This window comes from Thunnus maccoyii, chromosome 16 (genome assembly GCF_910596095.1).
Source record: "Thunnus maccoyii chromosome 16, fThuMac1.1, whole genome shotgun sequence".
In the NCBI taxonomy this organism is placed as follows: domain Eukaryota; kingdom Metazoa; phylum Chordata; class Actinopteri; order Scombriformes; family Scombridae; genus Thunnus; species Thunnus maccoyii.
In genome coordinates, this window is record NC_056548.1 from 19,275,707 (window position 1) to 19,299,105 (window position 23,399).

Here is a 23,399-nt window from a genome sequence, read left to right on the forward strand (position 1 = left end):
ACTGCTATGAGTCATAATCATATAATTGCATCCGTAATAATGATCCCTCACTGGTGACATGTAAAAATAATACCTGTACCTAATAGCTCACAGTGTGGGCTGCTCTTATACAGGATTTAATCAGAAAATAGATACAATAGTCAATACATTTAGTGTGTAAGTTAGAATCAGCCACCAGCACATTCAGAAACTTAACATCATGTTTTTGTTTCATTTACAGCTTGGCACTGCAACACTTGTTTTAGTCTAAAATGTGATGACCCCTGTGGTGTCATTTGTTGTGTGCTGTGTTTGCTGTGCAGTTTATGGTTGTCTGATTTGTTTTGCAGGTGATCGAACACCTGAGGGTGTTGGTGTTCCCAGGTTATTTAATTCTGGGCTGCAGCACAGCTCAGTGTCTGGCTGACTCTCTGGCATTTGGCTGCTGCTCGAGCTCTCCCATCTTCCCCACAGACGCCTTTTTGATCTGGTTATGTTGCTTTGTTTTTGCTTTTATGCACCATACAACACCCCCACACACATCTGCCATTACTGATTATACTGACATCCACACCTCATATTGTAAATGTTAAGTTAATTTTTTTAATTTGATTTAATAAATTATTTTTTGTTAAACATTGACATGGTGTGCTTCCCTTTTGTTGTGGCCACTTGAGCGAGGTGATAACAAAAAGAATCCCTTAAAGCAGAGCAATATATCAACATTACCTGAGACCTGAGACTAACAGCATGAAACTGTGTACTTAAGATGTTTCCCTCTCGTAGGATGCGACAGGAGAGAACCTACCGGTTGTGGAGGGGAGCAAAAGCTCTGGTTCAGGAGTAAGGTACTTTCCAAATGTGTGCTTTATACTACGTTGCTTCACTGGCTGATTCAGCAATTTCACAGAAACCATGTGTTAGTTTCACATTATTTTTTTTAAAAAAGGTTTACCAACCTTTTTGAATTACAATCATACTGTTTAGTCATTTGTCTGTTTTCATATTCATTGATTGCCCTGACGATCATTTACAGCACAAGAACAAGAGCGTAAGGGTGAACATGGAAAGGGAGGACAAGGAGGACAAGGGCACAGACATGGAAAAGAAATGAAAGGAAAACATGGTTGTGGTCCCAAATAAATAATGAAGAAATCCTTGAATAACTATTCTGTGATCATGAATGTGAAGCATTAAATATATCCCTAATAAACAAACTGAGAAAAACAAAAGACTGCTTTATTGTTTATTCACATCACTTAAGTCAGTGGATGTCTCCATATTAACACACTTATCCAAAACAGATGCATGTAATCTTTTATAGATAACTAGGTCAATGTTGCTCTCAGGAATGTGATGATGTGGGTTTGTTATGAATATTTCAGCCATAACAGCAACATCAAGTGGAAAACAAATACCTTCTCCTTCATTTTGAGAACATCTGCATGTTCTGTGCACAAACTGAGTTGGTGAAATAAAATACAATAAAAAAAATTAAAAAACAACATAATTAGAAAATTTAGCATAAACTCACTGTTAAGTGGCTACAGCAGTGTGGTAGTGTTAGACTTAATATGCAATGATGGAATGAAGTCGAATAAATAAACCCAAATACTCAGTGACATAAACATAAAAGAATATAAAATATCTTAAGTCATCATAAAGTACAGGACTCCTGGGTTTCTAGTGCCCTGATAAAAAAAGTTGTTAACCTTTCCCACTGGCATTTATTTTAACACCAACTGAACCACAAGACTACAGTTTAAATATGATTCTTTGAAAAACTCTACTTTATAGCTACACCGGAAAGATAATGCAGCCAAAATGACAGAGCAGGCTGTATGAAAGCCATGAATACATTGAATCCATCAAAATACAACATTGAACAATATACTACCAGCATTGGGGGTGAACAGTTGTCAAAACAGTTTGTCTACTGGAAGCCTGAATGTGCTTAAACTTCATGGTAATTTAACCTTTTGATTGTAATACCTACTGAGTTAAAGGTGGTGCAAGAGAAAAGTTCATGAAGCATCTAAAATAGAAAGAGCGCTGTGTAAGATTTAGGGGGATCAATTGGAAGATTGAAAATAATCATAAGTATGTTTTAATTAGTGTATAATCACCTGAAAATAAGAATTGTTGTGTTTTCATTAGCTTAGAATGAGCCTTTTATATCTACATAGGGAGCGGGTCCTCTTCCATGCCCGCCATGTTGCACCACCATGTTTCTACTGTAGCCCAGAATGGACAAACATCAAAAACTGGCTGTAGAGAGGGCCATTCATGTTTGTTTCTGCGGAAAAACAGCCACCATAGGTTCTCCTGCACACTTGGAAGGGGACAGGAGGGCGAGGGGTATTCAGTTGGTTGCAATCTGCAACCTCACCATTAGATGCCACTTCTACACACTGGTCCTATGCTTGCCAACACGTTTATGCTAATTGAATTGAAACATTGTAAAATAACATACATCACTAAAGCATAATATCAACTGAACTGATATAATAAGAGCCTTAAGGGGGTTTCTGCTTTATTTTCTAATCTTGAGGCCTCCTGTTCAAATAAAGTCAAAATCTAGTTTTAAAGGAAAAGTGTGATATTTTGGGACATAGACTTATTTGCCTTCTTGCTGAGAGTTAGATGACAAAATAATATGAGCAGCCAGTTAGCTTAGCTTAGCATAAAGACTGGAAACAAAAGGAAACAGCTAGCCTGGTTTTAAAGGTAGCAAACCTACCAGCACCTCTAAATCTCACTAATTAACACATATCTTGCTTGTTTAATCTGTACAAAAAATGTACAGATGTGTCGGACTATGTCTTTGCCAGGACATAACTCCCATAAGACAGAAATTGCTGTTTTCCCACTTAATGAACATTGTAACTTCGGCATGTGTCAGTGATCAGTGGAAGCTACTTCAGAAACATACTGTATTGTGTGTGCAGCACATCTTATTGTAAATAATCTTTCTCATTACTTTACTTGGCAGTCATACGGTGTATCCACCTCTGGTCAGTGTCAGCAATCCAGATGGGCAGCAGTATCCAGCTGTTCTTCTTCAAACAGTTTCAGTGCAGTTTTTATGGCAACTTGAACCACAAAGCGTGCTGTTTGTAGCAGGAAGAGCTCTCTTTCCTCACACTGTTGCTCAGCATTTTGCTCTGAGTGCACCATCCTTGCATAAAAACTGCTATCAGACGTGTCTATGTCTAAATTTTCCATAACTGCGACATTTTCTGTCACAGTGCCTGCTGGCATTGTGTTTCCCATTGGACCCATGGCATTTTCTGCAACAGCATTGTGGTGAATTGAGTATGAGTCACTGTTGAATGCTGCATGAAGTCTGATCTCATCACTAAATGTTGGATGCTCTGGCGCAGTTCTCTTTGTGTTGACATTAGGGGTGTTTATGCTTTCTCGTTGGGGTAAATTGTCCAAATTAGTCAAATGATGGCCAAAATCCTGACTCAACGTGCTATTCCGAGCAAAACGGGACTTCTCGGAAGAATGTGGGCTAATCTGATACTCTTCACTACCAATCACAATCCCACCACCATTTCCTCGAGGTCCTGCCATCACATTCATGTCATCACTCGCATGTGATGTTTCGAAAGCTTCTCTGTCTTCATTACTCATCTCTGATGTTATATCAGTCACATCTACACTCACAGTAAGCACATCAGGACATTTTATCTCATTTGGGTATGTGCTGGGGGTTCTGCTCTCATCAGTGTGTTTATTAGCCAGCACTATCATCTCCAATGGGATGTACTCCTTACTTTCTCCAATACACTCTTGGAAGAAAGGAGAAGCCTTTTTTGGTCTCTTCCTCCAACATGTTTTCAGCTGCGAAGAATTTTCTGGCCGTGACGACTTTGCTTTTGACTTCAGTTTAGTAACAGTAATGAGTGGATTTAAGTGAATTGCTTCCCTCTCTTCCACAGATGACTTATATTCTGCAGTGGTGCATTGCTGTATTTCTGTAGCTGAAAAGCCATCGACAGCTGGCTGAGTTTTTAGGTCCACAGAGTCTCTGGTGTGTGTGTTGAAGATTGTAACTGCACGATATTCACCTTCATTGTGGTCGGATTTAAAGGTGCATGTGAAGCAGTCGACTGATGTTGAGAAAATTTGCTTTAAAGCAGTCAGCTTTTGTGCAAACCGATTTTGGTCCAATTGATCAGCTTGAGGTGATTTTCTCTGACGTCCTGTTTTAACTTCTTCACTGATTTTCTCTTCACAGCTTTGTACTGAAATGTCAGTCTTATTACAGCTGTAGTTTATATCACGGTGTCTTCCAGTTTTAATCTTTGCTTTTCCTGGTAGAAGATGTGAAGGAACTGTCAGTTTTCTCCTAAGCACTTTCTTAACTGAACTACCAGTTTGAGCTTCTTTCACTGACATGGTACTTTTCAGATCATCCAGTCTTCAACTGTTTGCCTGCTAATAGGAGAACATTTGTTTAATCAAACATGTACCCCCAAATATCAAAAAACACAATTGATATGCACTTTGCAGTTTGTCACACTGGTATACCATCCATTATTGTTTCACAGCAGCCAGTCTGTGCATCAGTGAGTCACTCTCTGTCAAAATGCTGATTAGACCTTTCTGAACACTGCTGTCTGATTTCACCTCAATGATTCATACATTCATGTATATTTATAGTCATAAAATATGTTGCTTTTCAATAAAACATATTTCCAAACAGTCCAGTGTAACCTGGAGGGGCTTTTCAAAAACACACATTAATAAATCACATTCAGTTTTTTGAGGAAATATGCAAGTTTCAAATTTTCAGTTTCTATCAACATATTTCAGTTGAGCATATTAAGCTCAGTTAATAAACTGCATGCAAAATTGCTCCTTACCTGTCAGTTATGTCTGTTTATTCCTCTTATTCCACTACATAATACTGCATGTGGCACTTCTTTGAATGTGCCTCTACCCCTCAGACGCTCAACGGAGCTGTAACAACCACACGGCACACGAGTTTCCATAGTGATGCAATGAGTGACGTGTTGCCAACCACCCCCTACCCTTATAAACAGATACAAAGAAAAGAAGGAAATAAGATATTTATTAACAAAAATATTACACCATCAAAATGTCTTGAAATGCATTTGAGAAACAATTTCCTGATTCATTTGCAATATTGATTTGTCTGTGTGTGAAAGAAAAGTTCCCTGCATCAGTGTGCAAAATTAACTTTTTTGTCCATCAGCCAAATGCTTAGTGAATGTTAAAATTTTACCAGCTGCTCAATAGGTTACCATTGGGTTGTTTTTGGCTGGTGAGTAAAGCAAATCTACCAGCCACTTATGTATTTTTACCAGCATTTGGCTTGTGGCTGGTGCTAATTTTGTGTCCTGCATGTAATCATGCCACACTCACCTTCATTTCTATCAACAGGTATCACTCAGTGTCTGGAGATCCACAGAAAAACAGTAACTACATTCACTCTATCATATGTTCTACTGATATTAACTGTAGAAAAAAAGTGAAAATGTCTGATAGAATAATAATAATACAGTAAGAATAAATCTGAAAAAAGAAAGAGATTGATATGTGGTTTTCTATCAAGGAGATTTATTTGCCAAGAAAGTGGAAACCACTGATTTACAACATCATGACAGTGTATTCTCACATCAGTGCCGATTGCTTCAATGTTATACATTGTTAGAAATATTTAATTAGAATTCATGACAGGCAAAATAGGACTTTTGACAGGAAATTAGACAAGATCACTCAAAAAAAATTACAAAACATTTTGTAAGACAGTATTATTTTATGGTTAGACAACATTTTCTAATAGTGAATTTATCGGAAAGGCATTTTTTATTCAGTTGATTATCAATGACAGTGGACTGGAATAGATGCTCCTGATGTAATGGACACAAAATATACACAGGTAGTTAATACAAGAGTCCAGATCTACCACTTTAGAGTCATGGGGGGGGGGGGGGTTCTGGGATGTGAAAACATAAGCAGGGCTTGATTTTTCTGCAGCCAGCAATGTAACTAAAAGAAATTTCAACAGGATGTATAGTTTCCCCCTTGCAAAAAGCCTTTCACAGATTTGCAGCGTCAGGAGGATAAACCGTTCTGTGACTAAATTCCTTGATTTACCCATCAACAGCCCTCTGGGCAAAGCAAATCAATTATTTACAGATGTCAGTGGCTCAGTGAAAAAGAACAAACAAAAACAGCACCAGCAGATGAGCTCGAGGCGCTTCCCGTTATAACAGCAGTCCATCACATTTCATTAAGGCTCAGAAGCTGGGCCACATCTATACACTGAGACAAAGAAAACAAAAAGGGCAACATATAATAGTTATCATACATTCCTACCAACTCCTGTGTAAGATTGATATCTGAAAGTCTTAATTCCTCTCCTTACCATCATACAGAGCAGAGCCCTGTTTTAGAAGAGCCCATTGACCTGCTCAGTCTCAGGATCCAGGTCAATATCATAGAAACATGGCCTGGTTGGCAGACCAGGGATTGTGGGCATCTAGGAAGAAAACACAGAAATAGAGAGCCTTCTTATTATAGATAATTAAACAGTATGTAATGTAAATTCTGGCCATTCATGCATTGATATACTGTACACATTTCTGCTGACATGGAGACTCATTTAAATATCAGTGCATTTAAATTAAGAAATAAATCGTCTCTTCTACAGTAACATTAGGACACATGGTCTGCTAGTTTATGCAATAGTTTATGCATAAAACATACATATGATCATGATTGGATCATGAATAGATTCAGCCATTTATTGCAAAGACTGATCACCAGAGTGAGTGTCTGAAACATAGCTGACATTGTGTGATGTCACGTGATTGTAATCTAAATGAAAATGTTAAGAAAGTTGAGTCGTACTAGTCATGTTTTGTTTAAGGATGACAGATGAATGTAGAAAATCAAGATGTGTGCACTGGGATGCAGTTGGATGGTGCAGAGCAGTGAAGAGTCACACCCTTGACTCTCAGAAATGACATCTTTGGCAATTCTGTGGAAAGCAATTGTTTGTTCAACATAAATAAAAAAGCTTACCGTCCCAACTAGCGGGAAGAGAAAGCCAGCGCCCACACTGGCACGGATGTCTCTGATTGGCAGGATGAACCCTGTGGGCACACCCTTCTTGTCTGCCTCGTGAGAGAGCGACAGGTGTGTCTTCGCCATGCAGATCGGCAGATTGCCGAAACCCTGAGGGGAGACAAGTAGACCAAAACAATCAATTTCCAAACCAATAAACAGGCCAAACAGTGCAGTAGAAAGAAACATATAGACTAGAAGAGATGGTGACCTGTTTGGTGTAGAGCTCCACCTTCTGCTGGGCCTCCGGGAGAAGCTCAATATCATCCGCTCCGTAGATCTTCTGGGCGATTATTCGAATCTTATCAGCAATAGGGAGCTAAAATGGAATTATAAATAATATACACACTACCGTCAGTGTAGTCCTTCAGTTGATATGCCTGCACATGAATGTCAATCAGACAAAACTTGTACACATGCAGTTCTTGATTTGAGTTTACATGGACGTTATTTTTAATCACTTGTTTCACTGAGATACTGGATACATGTATAGGAGGGCATTTCCTTGTGGATAAGGACATTATTTTTTCCTTCAGGTATCAGATGGCTGATATCTTTAGTAACACTTACAGACAAAAAACTGAGAAACAGAAATAGCAATGGACTGCCCCAGTAAAGCTAAGGGCACATACCTCCAAATCATAGAGGAACTTGAAGCTGCTGGGGGCCTCAGTGGCCCTCTGGACGGCCTGACCAAGGGCCACTGCGCCGGCTCCACCCTCGGCCCAGTGGGAGCAGCGCACGGCATCGAAGGCTCCGGCAGCTTTGGCCATGTTGCAGACCAACTCCAGCTCAGCCATGGTGTCGGTCCTGCAGGATGGGAAAGCACAATGAAAAGCATGAAAGATAAATAGACAGGGAGAATGTTCCCATACGTAAGGGTTAAGGGACATAAACCGGCAGATTGGTCATTCAAGAAAAACCCAAAAATGTCTTTACTACACATCAATCAATATATGACACAACACATTTCTATCACTACTTTTTGCCTTATCTATTTATTGACACAATGCCTTTCTGCCTTAAACAAAGGTAATATATTTTAGATACTAAGAAATTAGTAAATGTTGTCATTCAGCCTAATGCATTCTAATTTGTGAGAAAAATAATTAAACAGATTCACAACCACTTTATCCTGCTTTAAACCTGAATTCATTGATTTTTGTTTTGGCCATTTGGGGGAAGCACAACAAGCTATAAAAACAACATTGATCATTCTCTGTGGGTTCGTCACTACAAGCGACCCCTTTCACGTCACACAGACATTTGATCCTTTGTAAGTAGAAATATATTGATTAAAGCAGCTTTAAGTGGAATAAAGTTTTCTGTATCAATGTTTGTGGTTGTATAGTTCTTTTTAGTCTTTTTTCCTACCATATCGTCATCCTTCACTTACTTGAAAGCATTGACGGCCACCACCACAGGCACGCCGAAGTGCTTTGCGTTCTCTATCTGCTTCCTCATGTTGCTGCAACCCTTCTCCAGCAGCTCCAGGTTCTACGTGCAGGTACACAAACACTTTTAAATTAGCTTGTGAGAAAGTCGTCCACAGAAAAGTTCTATGTTGATGCTTATAAAATGTTTACTGTATGCTTACACAAAGCTGTTACACTTCGGTTGTAAGTGTGATGTAATGCACGTTTGACATATTAATTAAGTGTGCAGACATGGATCCATACAAACTAATAACTTAAAAGAATCTCGATGACGAGATGTTGATCTACAGCTCATCAACAGAAAACAAAATCATTATTTTGACATTTGGTTCTTCTTCATTACCTCCTCGATATATTCCTTAGGCAGAGGCATCCCAGCAGTGACCTGAACAAAAATTAGTAAACAAAAAAAGTAAAATATTTCAGTTAATTTAATAAGTACGAGAATGAGCTCATCAAATCTTGTATAACAGAGACCATTCTTAAGATTTTTTTCTCAGTTGTTTGCCTCACAATTATTAAGAAGCGGTGTGAAAACAGGACAGTATGAGTGAGTGATTGCTCTGTGACGTCCACTCAGCAGGAAACATAATTGCACTCCCAGCAGTGCGATGTCATTCACTGAAGGACATGCACAGGAAATATTTATTGTGATTGTGTGAATGCTGATGTTGTGTTCAGAATTCACAGTGGAGAAATGTGACAGTAATGCAGAATCGTACATTTATGTAAAAGCATGAGTGTTTGTTTTTTCCCCTAAATTAAAGTTACTATAGTAATTCTCTTGTCATTAGGAAGTAGAAGAAAACTCACCGTTGGTCCTCCTCCGTGCATCTTCAGGGCTCGCACAGTGGCCACCAACACCACCACATGGGGCCTTAGGCCTGAGTAGCGGCACTTGATGTTGAAGAACTTCTCCATGCCGATGTCAGCACCAAAGCCAGCCTCCGTCACTGTTTGGCAAAATCCACAGCAGTTGTGTGACAAAGAGAACAGGAACAGAATCACAGCTATAATATCTTCTACTCACATGTACAATCAACACATACAATACAAGCCAACATTTACTGCAGCACTTCAGTGCTAGACCAGGCACAACATTGATTAACATTGATTGAATAACATTGATTAAATAAAAGCTATCATTGAGCCATTTTCTCAGCTCCACTCACCTACAAAGCCCTCGGGTCCGACCAATTTCAAAGCAATTTTATCGGCCAGGATGGAGGAGTTGCCATGGGCGATGTTGGCAAAGGGGCCCGCATGGACAAAAACAGGGTTTCCCTGTGGATTTAGACGACTCACATGTGACACAAAACTCAAGACAACGTAACCTCTCTAGTACACACTTAGGTTTGAATAACGAAAGATTTTGAGAAAATTAACACTTTGACTAAAAGCTCAATGTGTTTGCTTGCGACAGTTATACCAACAACAACAAACAACAACAACAGTAAATGTCAAAGAACTGAGCTTTGGAACATGTGTGTTGAGTTTAACCTACCTCCAAAGTCTGCATCAGGTTTGGCTTGATGGCATCTTTCATTAGCACAGTTAGAGCACCACACACACCCTATAGAGAAAAACATTTTATTACACAGACAGCTTTATTACAAGTGGCATAACATGTGCAGCATATGAGCCTTTTCTTAAATTCAGAAAGTCACACTTGGAAGGAGACTCTAGAGCACTGACCAGATCCTCGGTGGTGATAGGCTGTCCGCTGCGGCTGGTGGCCACGACCATCTTGGCTAGACGCTGACGCATGTCCTCCAGGCTGCTGGTGAGGGCGAGCACTGCCATGATTTCACTGGCCACTGTGATGTCAAACTGGGCCTGGAAGACAAGGAGGTCACCGCAAAGGTATATCCCTTTATCAGCAACAGAATAGTTGTTCACATTAGGGCTGGGCAATATATCGATATCATATCGATATCGTGACATGAGACTAGATATTGTCTTAGATTTTGGTGATGCAGCAGGGCGGCTTTGGTTCAGGAGGTAGAGCGGGTCATCCACTTACTGGAAGATCAGCAGTTACATTCCTGGCTCCTCCAGTCCACATGTCAATGTCAATGTCCTCGGGCAAGATACTGAGCCCAAAAATTGCTCCCGATGCTGTGCCATGTGTGAATGTGTGTATGAATGATTAGTTCTAACTGATGTGCAGGTTGGCACCTTGTATGGCAACCCCTGCCATCAGCATATGAATGTGGTGTGAATAGGTGAATGTGGCCTGTAATGTAAAAGCACTAGAAAGGCGCTATATAAGTGCAGTCAATTTACCATTGATGTAATTTTATCAACTTACCAGACTGTTCTAGCTGTTCTATTATTTGCCTTTAACCACTTAGTCATTATATCCACATTACTGATCATTATTTATCAAAAATATTATTGTGTCAATATTTTGTGAAAGCACCAATAGTCATCCCTACAATATTGTCACAATATTGATATCAAGGTATGTGGTCAAATATATTGTGATATTTGATTTTGTCCATATCGCCCAGCCCAAGTTCAAAGTGTCTCATTATAGTAACAGAAGCTAAACTAAAGTATTTTTAATTTTGCTGCAAACTCCCCAAAACTCTTTCTGGGTCCTTCTTTCAATCCAATGCTTAAACCGACTAAGCGTAGAGTTTTTATGTGATTACAGCATTTACTGAATTTTACTGAATAAGAAACAGCTTTTTGGATCTTTTCTGTTACCTCTCTTGTGTATCCCTTTTCAGTAGGCGACTGGCCGATTGTGATCTTCCTCAGGAATCGATCATTGGTATCCAACACTGAATTGACACACAGAGACAACAAAAACATTTTATAAAACATACATAAAGCCTGATCAATACACTCTCATACATACAGCAGAACTACTGAGGATGAAGAGGCCTCTCAGATGTTCGTACCTCTCTGCCAGGTGACAGAGCTTGGTTCAATGTCCAGACGGGCAAAGCGGGTGATCTCTTCCTCAGTCAGAGTAGAGGGATCGGTCTTCTCTATGCCCAGTTTCTTAAAAAAGTAGAAACCTTAAATGTCAGAGGTGCCCTGTACTATAGACTGTGAGTTAAATCAAACCTGCAAGTCTATGAAGCGATCGCTTACTTTTAGTCTGTTGATCTGGACGGGGGAGAACTTCCTCTGTCCTCCACTGAGGGGAACCAAGCGATTGTACAGGGCCTAAAGATGTATACGGAAGCAAAGCTAATCGTTATTAACTTGTAAGAAGTGTATTTTTATAAGAAACCACTGACAAAATAGAGTACCCACCTTGTCAGTTTGTGTGTACTCGTGGAACATGCGGGCGTCGATGGCAGCAGCCACCAAGTTGTTGGCAGCCGTGATGGCGTGAATGTCGCCCGTGAGATGGAGGTTGAACTAAAATGAACAGACTTGTTAATTCAAATTTCCTTTGTATTATTATAATAACAGTTTCTAACTTTAAACAGGGGTGCAGTACCTCTTCCATCGGAATGACTTGAGAATATCCACCTCCTGCGGCACCCCCTGCAGACACAAGACAAAATATAATAATAATAATGAAGATAAATATATCAGTACAGAACTAAAAATTTACATTTCAGCAGTTCGTAACATGTGCATCCTGTCACTGAGTGTACATTTTTCCAAAGATCACCTTTAATGCCGAAGGTGGGTCCCTGTGAAGGCTGTCGGACACAAGCGAACACATTGAGCTTCATGTGGGCTCCCAGCGCCTGAACCAGGCCGATGGTGGTGGTGCTCTTTCCCTCCCCCAGAGGAGTGGGTGTAATGCTGCAGACAGAGATTATTGTCAGCACTGCACATATTTACCAGTAGGGCCCAAAGTTTGGCACTATATGTGTGACTTAAACAGAGTATGTGGTGAGAGGTACACATGAGAATGGTCTTTTGTAATTTTGAGTTCTGCTGTATGACGAATTAGAAGACTTGTCCACTGTATGAACTCACTGAGCAATATGAAAAAAATTAATATTACAACCATAAATAGTGATTCTGAGTCAGTATATAGTATCTAACAGCTAGTGTGAAAACAAATCCCATTAAATAATCAAATTATTTTAATGGAATTGACCTAAAAGATAAAATTAGGTTAAGTTTAATTTTGTGAGCGATTATCTTTATTACTATTAGTAATTAGTGCTATTAATTCAAAACACTGAATTGCTTATCATAATAACTTCATACTAATTTCTTTGTTATAATATGATTCTTTATGAAGATAATAAACAATGCTATTAAATTACTTCCAAGAAATAAGCAATTGACATAATTGATAAATTACATAAATTACTCTTGGTGAGTAATTTATGTAATTTAACCAGTTCTTGGCAGGTGAGAAAAAATGATTTCAAACACTATGAGTATATTATTACCTTAAAATGAAGACTAAAAAATAGGGAATAATCAAAGAAATGCTATAATCAGAGAAAACAACAGTAGATAAAAGTGCTGACAGCATACCCAGTGACCACCACATATTTGCCGTCTGGTTGACCCTGCAGGCGTTTGATAATATTCAGTTGGACCTTGGCCTTGGTCTTGCCATAGAGCTCCACCTCATCAGACAGAAGGCCCACCTCCCTTGCTAGATGGCCAATGGGCTTGGGCACACAGGAGCGAGAAATCACAATGTCACTGTTGGAGTTACAAAAGACACAAAATTACTTTTTCATCTGAGCAAAGGTGTAAACAGCATAGACTGTAAGAGAAAGACCACATTATGAGATTCCTAACATGTGATAAAGAATTAAACCGGCTTCTCTTGCATGTTGGTTATTGAATTTAACAAATCCTTCATGAGAAGTTAAAGCACACATGACTAAGAGAGGGGGAAATGTGACGCAGGAGGAGAATGAGACAAACCTTGGCACGGGCTTCTGGAGATTGAGTTTGGTGTACGAAATGTCCCACTTCCCTGGTTGATGGCTCTCCAGGAAACGCCTTGCACTCAGCACTGTGTTCTACACACACATACACAAACACAAGTCATTCTTTTATTATTTAGGATACATGAAACCAAAGAACAAAAAGCATACATTTTCAACCTTACATACTGCTCCCACCTAACATACTTATGCTAGTGATGAAAATACAAAAAAAAAAAGAATCATTCAGCTGCAATTAAAATGTCATTATTAGAATATTGCAGTAAATCAAGACAAAAGCATCTGAGAGAGCAGGTGTGTCCTGTGTAAAAACCAGCAGGTTCAATAAACAGTGTTTTTAAATAACACTGATAAGGCTGGTCTGATGAACACGGCATATTCAACGAGAACCTGACACAGAAATTCTACTTAAATGAATGCTAAGGTGAAATAAAGCTCAGGATTCACAGATGGACCTTACCGCCATCAGCATGGCCACAGTCATGGGTCCCACACCGCCAGGCACCGGGGTGATGAAGCCAGCCTGCTCCTTGGCTGAAGCATACTGGACATCACCCACCACCCTCTTCCCACTAGGTTTAGTCTCATCTGAATGACACAGAGAGAAACTTTGAGGTAAATAACATACAATTACCTCTGAAAAAATACAGGAAAAAAACCTAAAACTACACTAGACAGAAAAGCCTGAGGAAGCAAACCTGGAACATGGTTGATGCCACAGTCGATGACCACTGCTCCTTTCTTGATCCACTCTCCTTTTACCATCTCTGCTTTCCCGATGCCGACAACCAGAATATCTGCTTTGCCCACCTGGACGAAGACAATGATGGACATGAGTGAATGCTTACCGAAAAAGAGAAAATAGGCTTAACTGATTCTGTGCTTGGCAGATATTACTTCTTACACGATTCATTAGCAATGTCCTAAATATTGTAATACATGATATTATAGTTTCTACCACTTAGCAGCAGCAAAGATCTATAATTGCCAGTATGCCCTCATTAACCAGTTGTTTATGGAGCATCTGGAAAAGTTTCATTAAAAATACCTGCTAATTTGTCAGAATATTCAACATTTTTTTGTTTTTAGGATTTATTACATTATCATGTATATATTCCACCTGGTTTTATGCACTGAAAGCAGAAGCCAAATAAAGTTGAAGTCTCTTTAGGTCTTTTTTTACATCAGGGATTTGTGAATCCTAAAATTAAACCAACATGTCAGATTGGGATTTTGAATAGCTGCTACTTGCTGTATAGAGAAATGCAGTTTGCTTGTAAAACAACACACCAGATCAGTAGTAAAATTATAGATTTTTTTAAGATAAAGTGTTATGTTTGTACCTCCCCAGCGAGATCAGCAGTTTTAGAGTGACAGGTGGTGACAGTGGCGTGGTTCCACAGCAGCAGGTCATGCATCGGTGCACCCACAATCTTGCTGCGACCAATCACGACCGCTCTCTTCCCTGCCACAGACACACCTGTAGAGAAGCAGTCGACCCATCAGTTCATTCAGACCGTATTCAAAAAGCACAGACTCCTTTTTACTTGACAACGCAGCTTTGAGGATATCAAATTGTTGTGTTTACCAGTCTGTCTGATCAGTTCCATGCAGCCGTTTGGCGTGCAGGGGATGAAGCAATCGCCCAGGTCTCCACGAGACAGCTTCCCTGCATTTATGCTGGTCAGTCTGTAAATGGACCAAAACACACACAAGAATTAAATATTATAAATTAATTATATCTTAAAACCTAAAAGTATCCAAGTGAGATTTGTCTCACTTGGATACTTTTTGAGAATTAAAAAGGAAGCAGAGAAACACATCAGCTTGATTCAAAAGAGGAGTAAACAAACCTTCAAATGAAGCTGATCCTTAACTTATGTCTTTGCTTACCCGTCTACATCCTTCTCTGGGGCCACGGCGTTGGTGACCTTCTCTGTGTCGATCTTGTGGATTGAGTCTAAGGGCAGCTGGACAATGAGGCCGTGGATAGACGAGTTCTCATTCACCTCTGTGATACTGTGAAGAATCTACAGACAGACAGATAGACAGATGACTTTATACTTTCAGGTACACGTAGTTCATTGTCATTTACTGTGTTCTCCTAGTTTCAAAACATCAACCTCCTCCTCACCTCCTCCTCTGTTGCAGTCTTGGGAAGTCTCATATGTGTGGCATTTATTCCAATCTGTGTACACATACAAAGAGATTAGGTCTGAAGTTAGAAGTGACTGAACAAATTACAGTAGAAGTGAAGTGAAGATAAAAAAAACAATGATTTTGTTTACCTCTGCTGCTGCCTTCAACTTCATGCTGATATAGAGATTTGAATCATCACGGTCTCCAACCTGCAAAGACAGATAGAGTCACTTTGCGTGTATGTATTACAGACATGTGTCCATCTACAAAAGGGAGACTTTAGTAGATATTAATAGTAGTACACATTTATAAACTGTGTATGCATGCAACAGCACACAATAGATCCAAATCCTTACCTGCCGACCATCTCCAGGGGCAAGCCATGAGAGAGTACATGGCAAAATAAGCTGATATGAAACATCCAAAAATGTTTTTTTACCCTTTCATGTGATAGTTCCCAAACTTCCCATCTTGCACTCACCTGTAGAACCACTAGACCAGGTCTGAAGTTGGGGTCCTGCAGCTTCATCTGCTCAACCTCATTCTTCAAACGCTGCCTCACTTGCCTGAGAAAACACAACAACAGAATAAAGTTTTCAATAATGTTTTAAATCTCTGTGCAGTGATTGTTGTACCATTCATGCAGTTTTACAAATACTACAAAAAGCTAGGACCATATGGTACAAACACCAAAGGCCCAACTCATTCCATTTCCTCGCAGTAGTTAGACTTTGTGAACATGCCATCTGGCTATCTCATTGTTAAAATGATAATCATTTTCCAGTCCTCAGTCATAAAGCCCGGCCATCAGAGTCCCTCCAGGAAAATGATTGTATCTTTGGTCTTTGTCTTTGCTTTATCTTTACTTGTTTAACAACTTGGAGAGTGGGAAACATTCCAGTATTTTGTGTTGGGGGAACAGATACGCCACACCTGAGATAAAGATTAGGTAAAATCAATTGAACAAATCAAAGAAAAGACAGACAGCTGTGACACTGAGTAAACTGGACTTCAGCTCACAGCAATTAAAAGTAATCTTAAGATCTATCATGTGCGTCTGAACAAAGCAGAGACCTGATTGCATTTCTTTTGTATTGTATTAACACAATAAACCACATATCTAATCTGCTTTGTTGATCTTGTCCACTGCGGATGAGAATGAGAGCAAGGCCATTCAAAAATATGTAAAGCTAGACTGATGATCTTGTTTAAAACTCTAACCTACAAAAGTGATTTAGATTAAGCCTGCATCGTCTCTGTGCATCACTTTAACTTAGAAATACACCAAGTGCTTTCTACTGATTATAGATGCATGACACCAATTTGAGCTACCTTTAAAGCAACCTTAGAGTGTTTTTGCCAAAGTGATCCTGCAAAAAAGAGCTTTATATTCTCAAAGGCTTTTTTAAGCCTTGATCCAAATCGTGGATGATCTGAAGGTCTACAAGCCCCATTTATAACATCAGGCATCCCAGTTGCATAACATTAGCCTCCCTAAAGGCTACAATGGAGAGGAAACAATTATACAATACATATTGTAAATGATTCAATGATTTAATGCAAGTAATATTAAAAAAAAAAAAAAACTGAACCCGGTATTGCAATTTTGTTTTTTTGGGAAAACAATTTTCCATATGACCTGAGGACAGATTTGATATAAAGCAAGATTTGCTTTATATTTATTAAATCGGGAGAAGAGAGAAATGAGGACTATGACTATGCACACTAGTAAATCCAATCATTATTACATATTGCATCATAACAAGAATACTCATCACAGCTGGTATGGTAACTGATCAACTAAATTAACTCCTGTAAACAAAAGCCATTCATACAACAAACAGTACTGTAGTAGTTGTGCTCTGATTGTGATGCTTCTTAATAGAACACACTTTTGGATAACTGACTGTAGAAAACTACTTTCCTGAAAGGCAAAGAAAACCTCATCAATAAACCTGAATCCATAAAGGCTACTTGTCCAGTACAGTAAATGGTATGCCAGATTCAGAGATAATGAGTGTAAATCCTCCAACTGAAGGGACAGCAGACCTGTGGCGAGGCTGTACAGCCCCTTTGTGTTGTATGAAATAATTACCTAATGAGTTCTGTGAGGGGCAGTTAACAGGGTACAGGCTGTTAGGTCTTGTGACAGGCACATGCAAACTAAATGTCCTGCACTTTTTTTTGGATTCAGTCAAACTTTGAAACATATTTTGAAGATTGTACTCAAATATTAAAAGAACGACACAAGTAGGGTTTTCTGAGTGTCATGACTGGTGTTTGACAGCCTCATCACCTGAGTTCGGTGGAGGGCAATAGGACAAAGATCATATCACACCACCACAACTTCTTACATAATACTGCAGGATTTGTAATCATTCATGCCACAAATTTTAATGGCTGAATCATAATGGATTTTTACCAAATTTTGACAGTTGCTCAAAAACCAGCATTGCACATTTAGACTAACCTACATGACTGTCAGGAAACACATATCACATGCACCTTGAGAGGGGTATCCACTGTGATTTCTCGGCTGATTTCCTATTATTAACAATGACAATTGTTGGCACACTTCATTCACGTGGCCAGCACCATGTAGGACGAATTAATACTAAGTTATTAAACGTTTTTCTGCTGCCTGCACTGGGAAGAGCAGTTCCTTGAAACAAAAAACAGCTGCATGTAAAATGTGCATAAGGCTGGCAGACTGCACAAAAGTTGTTTTAAACTAACTCAGTTGGCTAGTTAGCTTCCTAGTTAGCCAGCACTGAGATCCATGCTTCAGGCTGGTTACGTCTATCTGGATACCTGTGCATTCATAAACGTGCTGAATAAAATGTGATACTTACGCTGAAACCTCTTTCCCACTTATGATTTGAGCTGACATCTTCGGGCCTGACAGTCTGCGTTCAAATGGTGTTTAGAGTTCGTCCCTGCAGCACACTCACTGCGTGACAACAAGAATGAGACCGCGGTGGCCACCAAAAACTTAAGTTTATTCAGATACCCGTCAGTAGTCGCATGGGGGGTGGCGCAGGCTCCGTTCACAAATACAACACTAACGCAAAAAAATATCGTATTAACTTTCAGGAATAGCGACGAATGCGGAACGTATCCTCACCAGTGGGCATGACGACGGAGAGGGGTGGGGCTATCGACAAACCGTCAACCCTGACAGCCAATCATATACTTCCTGTAACACATTAGTAGATTCTATCCACCAATAGAATTCCCGTTCATCTACGACACCCACGAAGGGGTGGGGAAGGGCGGAGCTTCAGTTGACGTAATTACGCTATGAGTCAGCAGGTGGCAGCACGTACACACATCTTAGCTTATCTGTCAAAATAAATAAATAACAGCAGTGTTTATATGTGCTCAGCTTGCTTACGCGAAGGTGTTATCGTTTACATATTCAATAGAAAGTGCTAGAAATACTATAATTAGTTATCAGGCTTTGAGTTCGTTGTAAGACATGAAGAAACACAGAGAGCAATGGAGAGTAGATTCTGCGTTTTGAACGACACTGAAGACCTCCAAACGCAAATTTCAAACACTGAGAACAGTTTTCACTTCGAAAGGTAAATGAATACCGGCTGCTCATGTACCGTATTAAGCTAGTAGGCTTTTAGGGGTTCAGTCTAATCCCTGGAGAGTAATTATACATTTTCGTCATTGCGTGGTTTGTTTTGTTCCTGTAAGCTAACTCAAATGCACTTGAATAGCCTATGTTAACGTAGTGCTAAAGTAGCCGTCTTTCAAACTGGATGTACACGGTAGTCCAAGTCCAAAATCCGAAACCTCACTCACATTCAGACCACTAAAGTCAAATCCTCTGCTGACTCTTATGCATATGTCTCTTCAGGTCTAAGACACTGTTTGAGGAGATTCGTGCCTCCATCAACAACAATGACGAAGAGGACCGCTCCTTTTGGAGGCCTGTGCTCCCATGGGGCGGCGTCTTTACCATCAAGGCAGGGCGGAAGGCTATATCATGCACCCCTCTGTACGTCAAAATCAACCTGAAAAACACATGCACCATCGATGGCTTCCTCATGATCCTGTATGTGATCCTGCGGGACAACCAGGGCTTTCCCCAGGAGTTGGCTGTCTTCCTGGGCAAGCACTTTGTGGATCATTTCCTCTACCTGATGGACTCCTGTGACTACACTACAGTCAAGATGCTGTGGATCTGGGGCAGGATGTCTAAACGACAGTATCGCTCAGCGATCCACCAGGCAGCACTGGAGATTGACTTGTTTGGTAATGAGCATGAGAACTTCACAGAGAACCTAGAAAACCTCATGTCCACCATACAGGAGAGCCTGTGCACTAACTGGAGCTGTCCATCCCGCTTCCAGGAATTCATCAAGACTACAATAAACATCAGGTATACTGCACATAGGCAGTGTAATATCCTGATGCAACCAGTTTCACCCTGTCAACATTAGCAAAGTGTCATGACTTACAATTTCAGATGTCTTTAGCTAGTATTTTTCAGTTTTGTCATTTCACTCCTTTTCACTAATTGTGAAAACAAATTGACTTATTTTTTAATTTCATTTTTTTCTCCAGCCCTCCTCATGAGCTGCCTCACAGAGACCCTATTCAGTCGGCTGTGGATGGGTTCTTCTGCCCCAAGCTCCTGCTCTGCGCAGAACTGGGGTGAGACGTAAAGATGATGGTTATCAACGTTTAATTCAGTTCAGTGTCATTCCACTTCCTTGACAAATGGATTGTTTTTGTAACAGGTGTGATGGTCTAAGAGAGTTCTCTCAGAGGGTTTTCTGCAATGGACCCCCACCCTTTGTCATTCTCAACATGCAGCAGTGGAAATCAGAGGAGCTGTCCTATGTCCCCTACCATCTAGCCCTCTGCCAGCACAGGTGAGAAGCTTCCGTAGTGGATACATCCCAATTTCCTTTTTTGATTGTTCCTCCCTCCCGGATCGTTGCTTGACCCGGAAGCCGTTTCAGTTCACCATTACAAAGGCCGTCCCAAAGTGCTTATTTCTGCTCTGAGCAACAAGGAGGGATCTCAGAGGAGCCATCAACGCGCCCAGTTATTGGATATCAGTCATTGATTGGATGTTGTAGCCGATCAGACTGCTCTGATACATCACAACATCACTACAGTTTTATACCAGAGTGGACAGACAAACAACAGATAAACTCAAGTGTATCACTCCCAAGTTTTATATTTTGTTTTCTGATTCACCATCTAGTTCAACAGTGTATCTGTGTTAATTGTAACCATATATTGAATGTATATTGAACCATAAAAAGTTTTCTTTTCATGATCTGTTATTTCCCCCATTAACTTTTACTATGGATAAAATTAAAGTTAGGGAGAGTAGGAGAGTCTGTCTGTCAGCAAGAAAAACATTTTAAACACATTTATATTTTACATAATTTATCATCATTTCTATTCAGTCACATGTGAGGCTGAAAATTCCTGAGCATCAGGTTTGATATGAGTCACATAATTTCCAATTTCCCTGAAACATTTAGTGAAATAAATCATTTCCAGTGTTCAAAAGACACCCAAATCATATTTTGGGTTATTAAATAATGAATTCACAAGTAGAATATCAGTAAATACAGATGCAAATAATTAGCAAATAAAACAAATGCATTATGCCAGTAGAAATGGTTCAAGTGCCTCTGAGCAGAACATAGTATAAATACTGAATGCATGTGCAGGTGTTTGTTGAACAGGTAACAGGCTGCGGAGAGAAAACACTGCTGCTCCGGCTGTGATAACTGTGAGCCTTTATTAGTATTATCACAGTGCATATGTGCAGACACAAACTCCATCAAAAGTCGCTACAGCTGTTAAAGCCAACTAACAGCTGACCCAGCTGTGATCAGCTGCTGCCGTCATCAGAAACGGAAGTTGCTTCACATGACTCTTCAGAGGAAATTACATTTCATTTCTCTAGAAACGTATTTACTAGTTTCCCTCACTTGCATCTTTGCCTTGCCTCTCTCCTTGCATCTTTAGTGGGAGGAACTAAGACGCAAGGGATGAACCCAGTATGTTTTCTTTGGTTTAGTACACAGTAGCACGTTTTGGCCACACAGGGGTGAAAGTCACAATCATCTCTGCACTGACTAGTAGTATTATGGCAAGGGTCTTGTCTCCATAAATCAAGCCGAGATATAAAAACAATTCCAGAGTCATAAAAGGGAGGGCAAAAACAATAATAAATAGTCATTATATTAAAGAATATCATTAAAATTTTCTAGAAAAAATTGTAGAAATGAAGTTTAGAGTCTATCCATGATGGCAATGAACTGACTGCCTGTTTTGAAACAGACAGAATCTCAGCTGCTGTGTTTTGCATGTACAAATTGAATAAGAGAGACATAACTGAGGCAGGAAAACAATGTTGGTAGTCTAAGCAACACAAGATAAAAGCAAGATGACTTTCTCTATATCAGTCAAGGAAAAGGGAGCTAAGAGTTTGTTTTTGCAGACTTTATACCAGCAACATGAAGTATGTAGTGAAAAGTTTTTTTTATTCATTATGCTGTAAAAAAAATTCTGATATCTAAACTCAATTATCTGCAAAGTGGCTGTTATTGATGAACTTATTTTCAATATTAAATGTTTTTCTCACTAGTATTTACACTCCTGCTTGCAGTTTTCTGGAAAGTATAATGAAAATGGTATTTATAACTTTCTTCTCCACAGGTACTTACTAGAGGGCGCCACACTCTTCAACAGGGAGGAGCATCACTACTCTGCAGCCTTCCAGATAGACGGCTGCTGGATGCACTATGACGGCCTGAGAAGTGACAATCTGATCCTGTTACACAAGCCACCAGAGCTCCTGCTGCTGTCCTCTCTGGTCTACATCCGTGCCTCCGACAAGTGAACTCGTCTTATCTTAACTGGACATACAGATGAGCAGGAGTCACAACAAGCACAAGAGTGAAAGCATTCATCCCTTCCTTCCTTCCTTCCTTCCTTCTTTTGTTATTTTGTCATGACCCTATAGATGGCATTACCTTAATGTAATCATGTTACTCTTCCTATTAGGATTTTTAATTAATATGTGTCAGCAGTTGCTTCCTCCGCTAGCTTTAAGTGTGCTGAGTGACACATGCTCCATTCCACCCGAAACGCTTGCAGAAAGCTTACGATGCAAAATGAAAATTACTTATTTCTAGGCATGCTTGGAATCCAAGAATATAATGGACTATAATAGTTCTGGGTTGATATGCATAGATGACAATACCAGTGAATAACTCTCAGTATAAGCACATACATCTGGTGCATTTGCTATAAAGCAGCCTTTTATAAACGGTTGTTGGGGCTTAATATTGACATGTAAGTCACATTTCTATCCAAATGAAAAACATTTCTGCATATCAACCCTTTCCTAAAATTGAACTGGTGCTTTTTCTATTTACACTGTGGTTTGAGGACAAGATACAACCATAAAATGTCTAAATCCATGTCAGGTAACTGTTTTTTTTTGTTTAATTGTAGGCAAGCATTTAATCCAATGAGTGAATGTTAAAATACAAAATCCTTAAATTATATAAATGTTTAATGCAGTCTGGAATATGTCTTTTCTTACACAAGTAGTATAAATATTACCTCTTTGGCTTTCAGGACACTAAGCTGGCACTATGTCCACACAGCTCAGCATACTCCGACACAGGAAATATGTAAATCTACAGGTGATGTTGTAGCAGTTTTTAACTCAAAGAATATCACACAGTGCCTCTGCCAAGGAAAGTTTCAAAGTGAATCCTGTTGAGTCCTTGGTCAAGTTTCCAAATGCTGTTTTCTATGCAGACACTGTCTTTAAATGCAAATACAAATACATTGTAAAGTA

The 23,399-nt window shown here is 39.6% G+C and overlaps 3 protein-coding genes across 3 annotated transcripts; 1 reads left to right on the forward strand and 2 right to left on the reverse strand.

The window, feature by feature from the left end:
* Nucleotides 1-3,000: 3,000 nt before the first annotated feature.
* On the reverse strand, nt 3,001-4,888 carry LOC121881105. The gene is made up of 2 exons (XM_042388748.1): nt 4,854-4,888; nt 3,001-4,425 (listed from the first exon to the last, which is right to left on the reverse strand). Exon 2 carries the CDS (start codon nt 4,384-4,386, stop codon nt 3,001-3,003), a length of 1,386 nt encoding a protein of 461 aa, XP_042244682.1. The 5' UTR covers nt 4,387-4,425; nt 4,854-4,888.
* A 661-nt stretch (nt 4,889-5,549) lies between these two features.
* Nucleotides 5,550-18,543, reverse strand: mthfd1b (methylenetetrahydrofolate dehydrogenase (NADP+ dependent) 1b). Its single transcript, XM_042437025.1, has 28 exons — nt 18,400-18,543; nt 16,029-16,113; nt 15,697-15,756; nt 15,543-15,596; nt 15,302-15,438; nt 14,997-15,097; nt 14,752-14,888; nt 14,107-14,218; nt 13,869-13,996; nt 13,386-13,483; nt 12,984-13,157; nt 12,157-12,293; nt 11,980-12,026; nt 11,790-11,897; nt 11,625-11,699; nt 11,429-11,531; nt 11,232-11,308; nt 10,215-10,355; nt 10,024-10,092; nt 9,692-9,803; nt 9,333-9,472; nt 8,863-8,904; nt 8,480-8,580; nt 7,716-7,893; nt 7,295-7,402; nt 7,042-7,194; nt 6,383-6,496; nt 5,550-6,279 (listed from the first exon to the last, which is right to left on the reverse strand). The coding sequence occupies exons 1-27, from the start codon at nt 18,435-18,437 to the stop codon at nt 6,407-6,409; spliced, it is 2,805 nt and encodes a 934-aa protein (XP_042292959.1). The 5' UTR covers nt 18,438-18,543; the 3' UTR covers nt 5,550-6,279; nt 6,383-6,406.
* A 333-nt stretch (nt 18,544-18,876) lies between these two features.
* On the forward strand, nt 18,877-23,399 carry c16h14orf28 (chromosome 16 C14orf28 homolog). The gene is made up of 5 exons (XM_042437029.1): nt 18,877-19,131; nt 19,416-19,940; nt 20,126-20,215; nt 20,302-20,436; nt 22,247-23,399. The coding sequence occupies exons 1-5, from the start codon at nt 19,046-19,048 to the stop codon at nt 22,428-22,430; spliced, it is 1,020 nt and encodes a 339-aa protein (XP_042292963.1). The 5' UTR covers nt 18,877-19,045; the 3' UTR covers nt 22,431-23,399.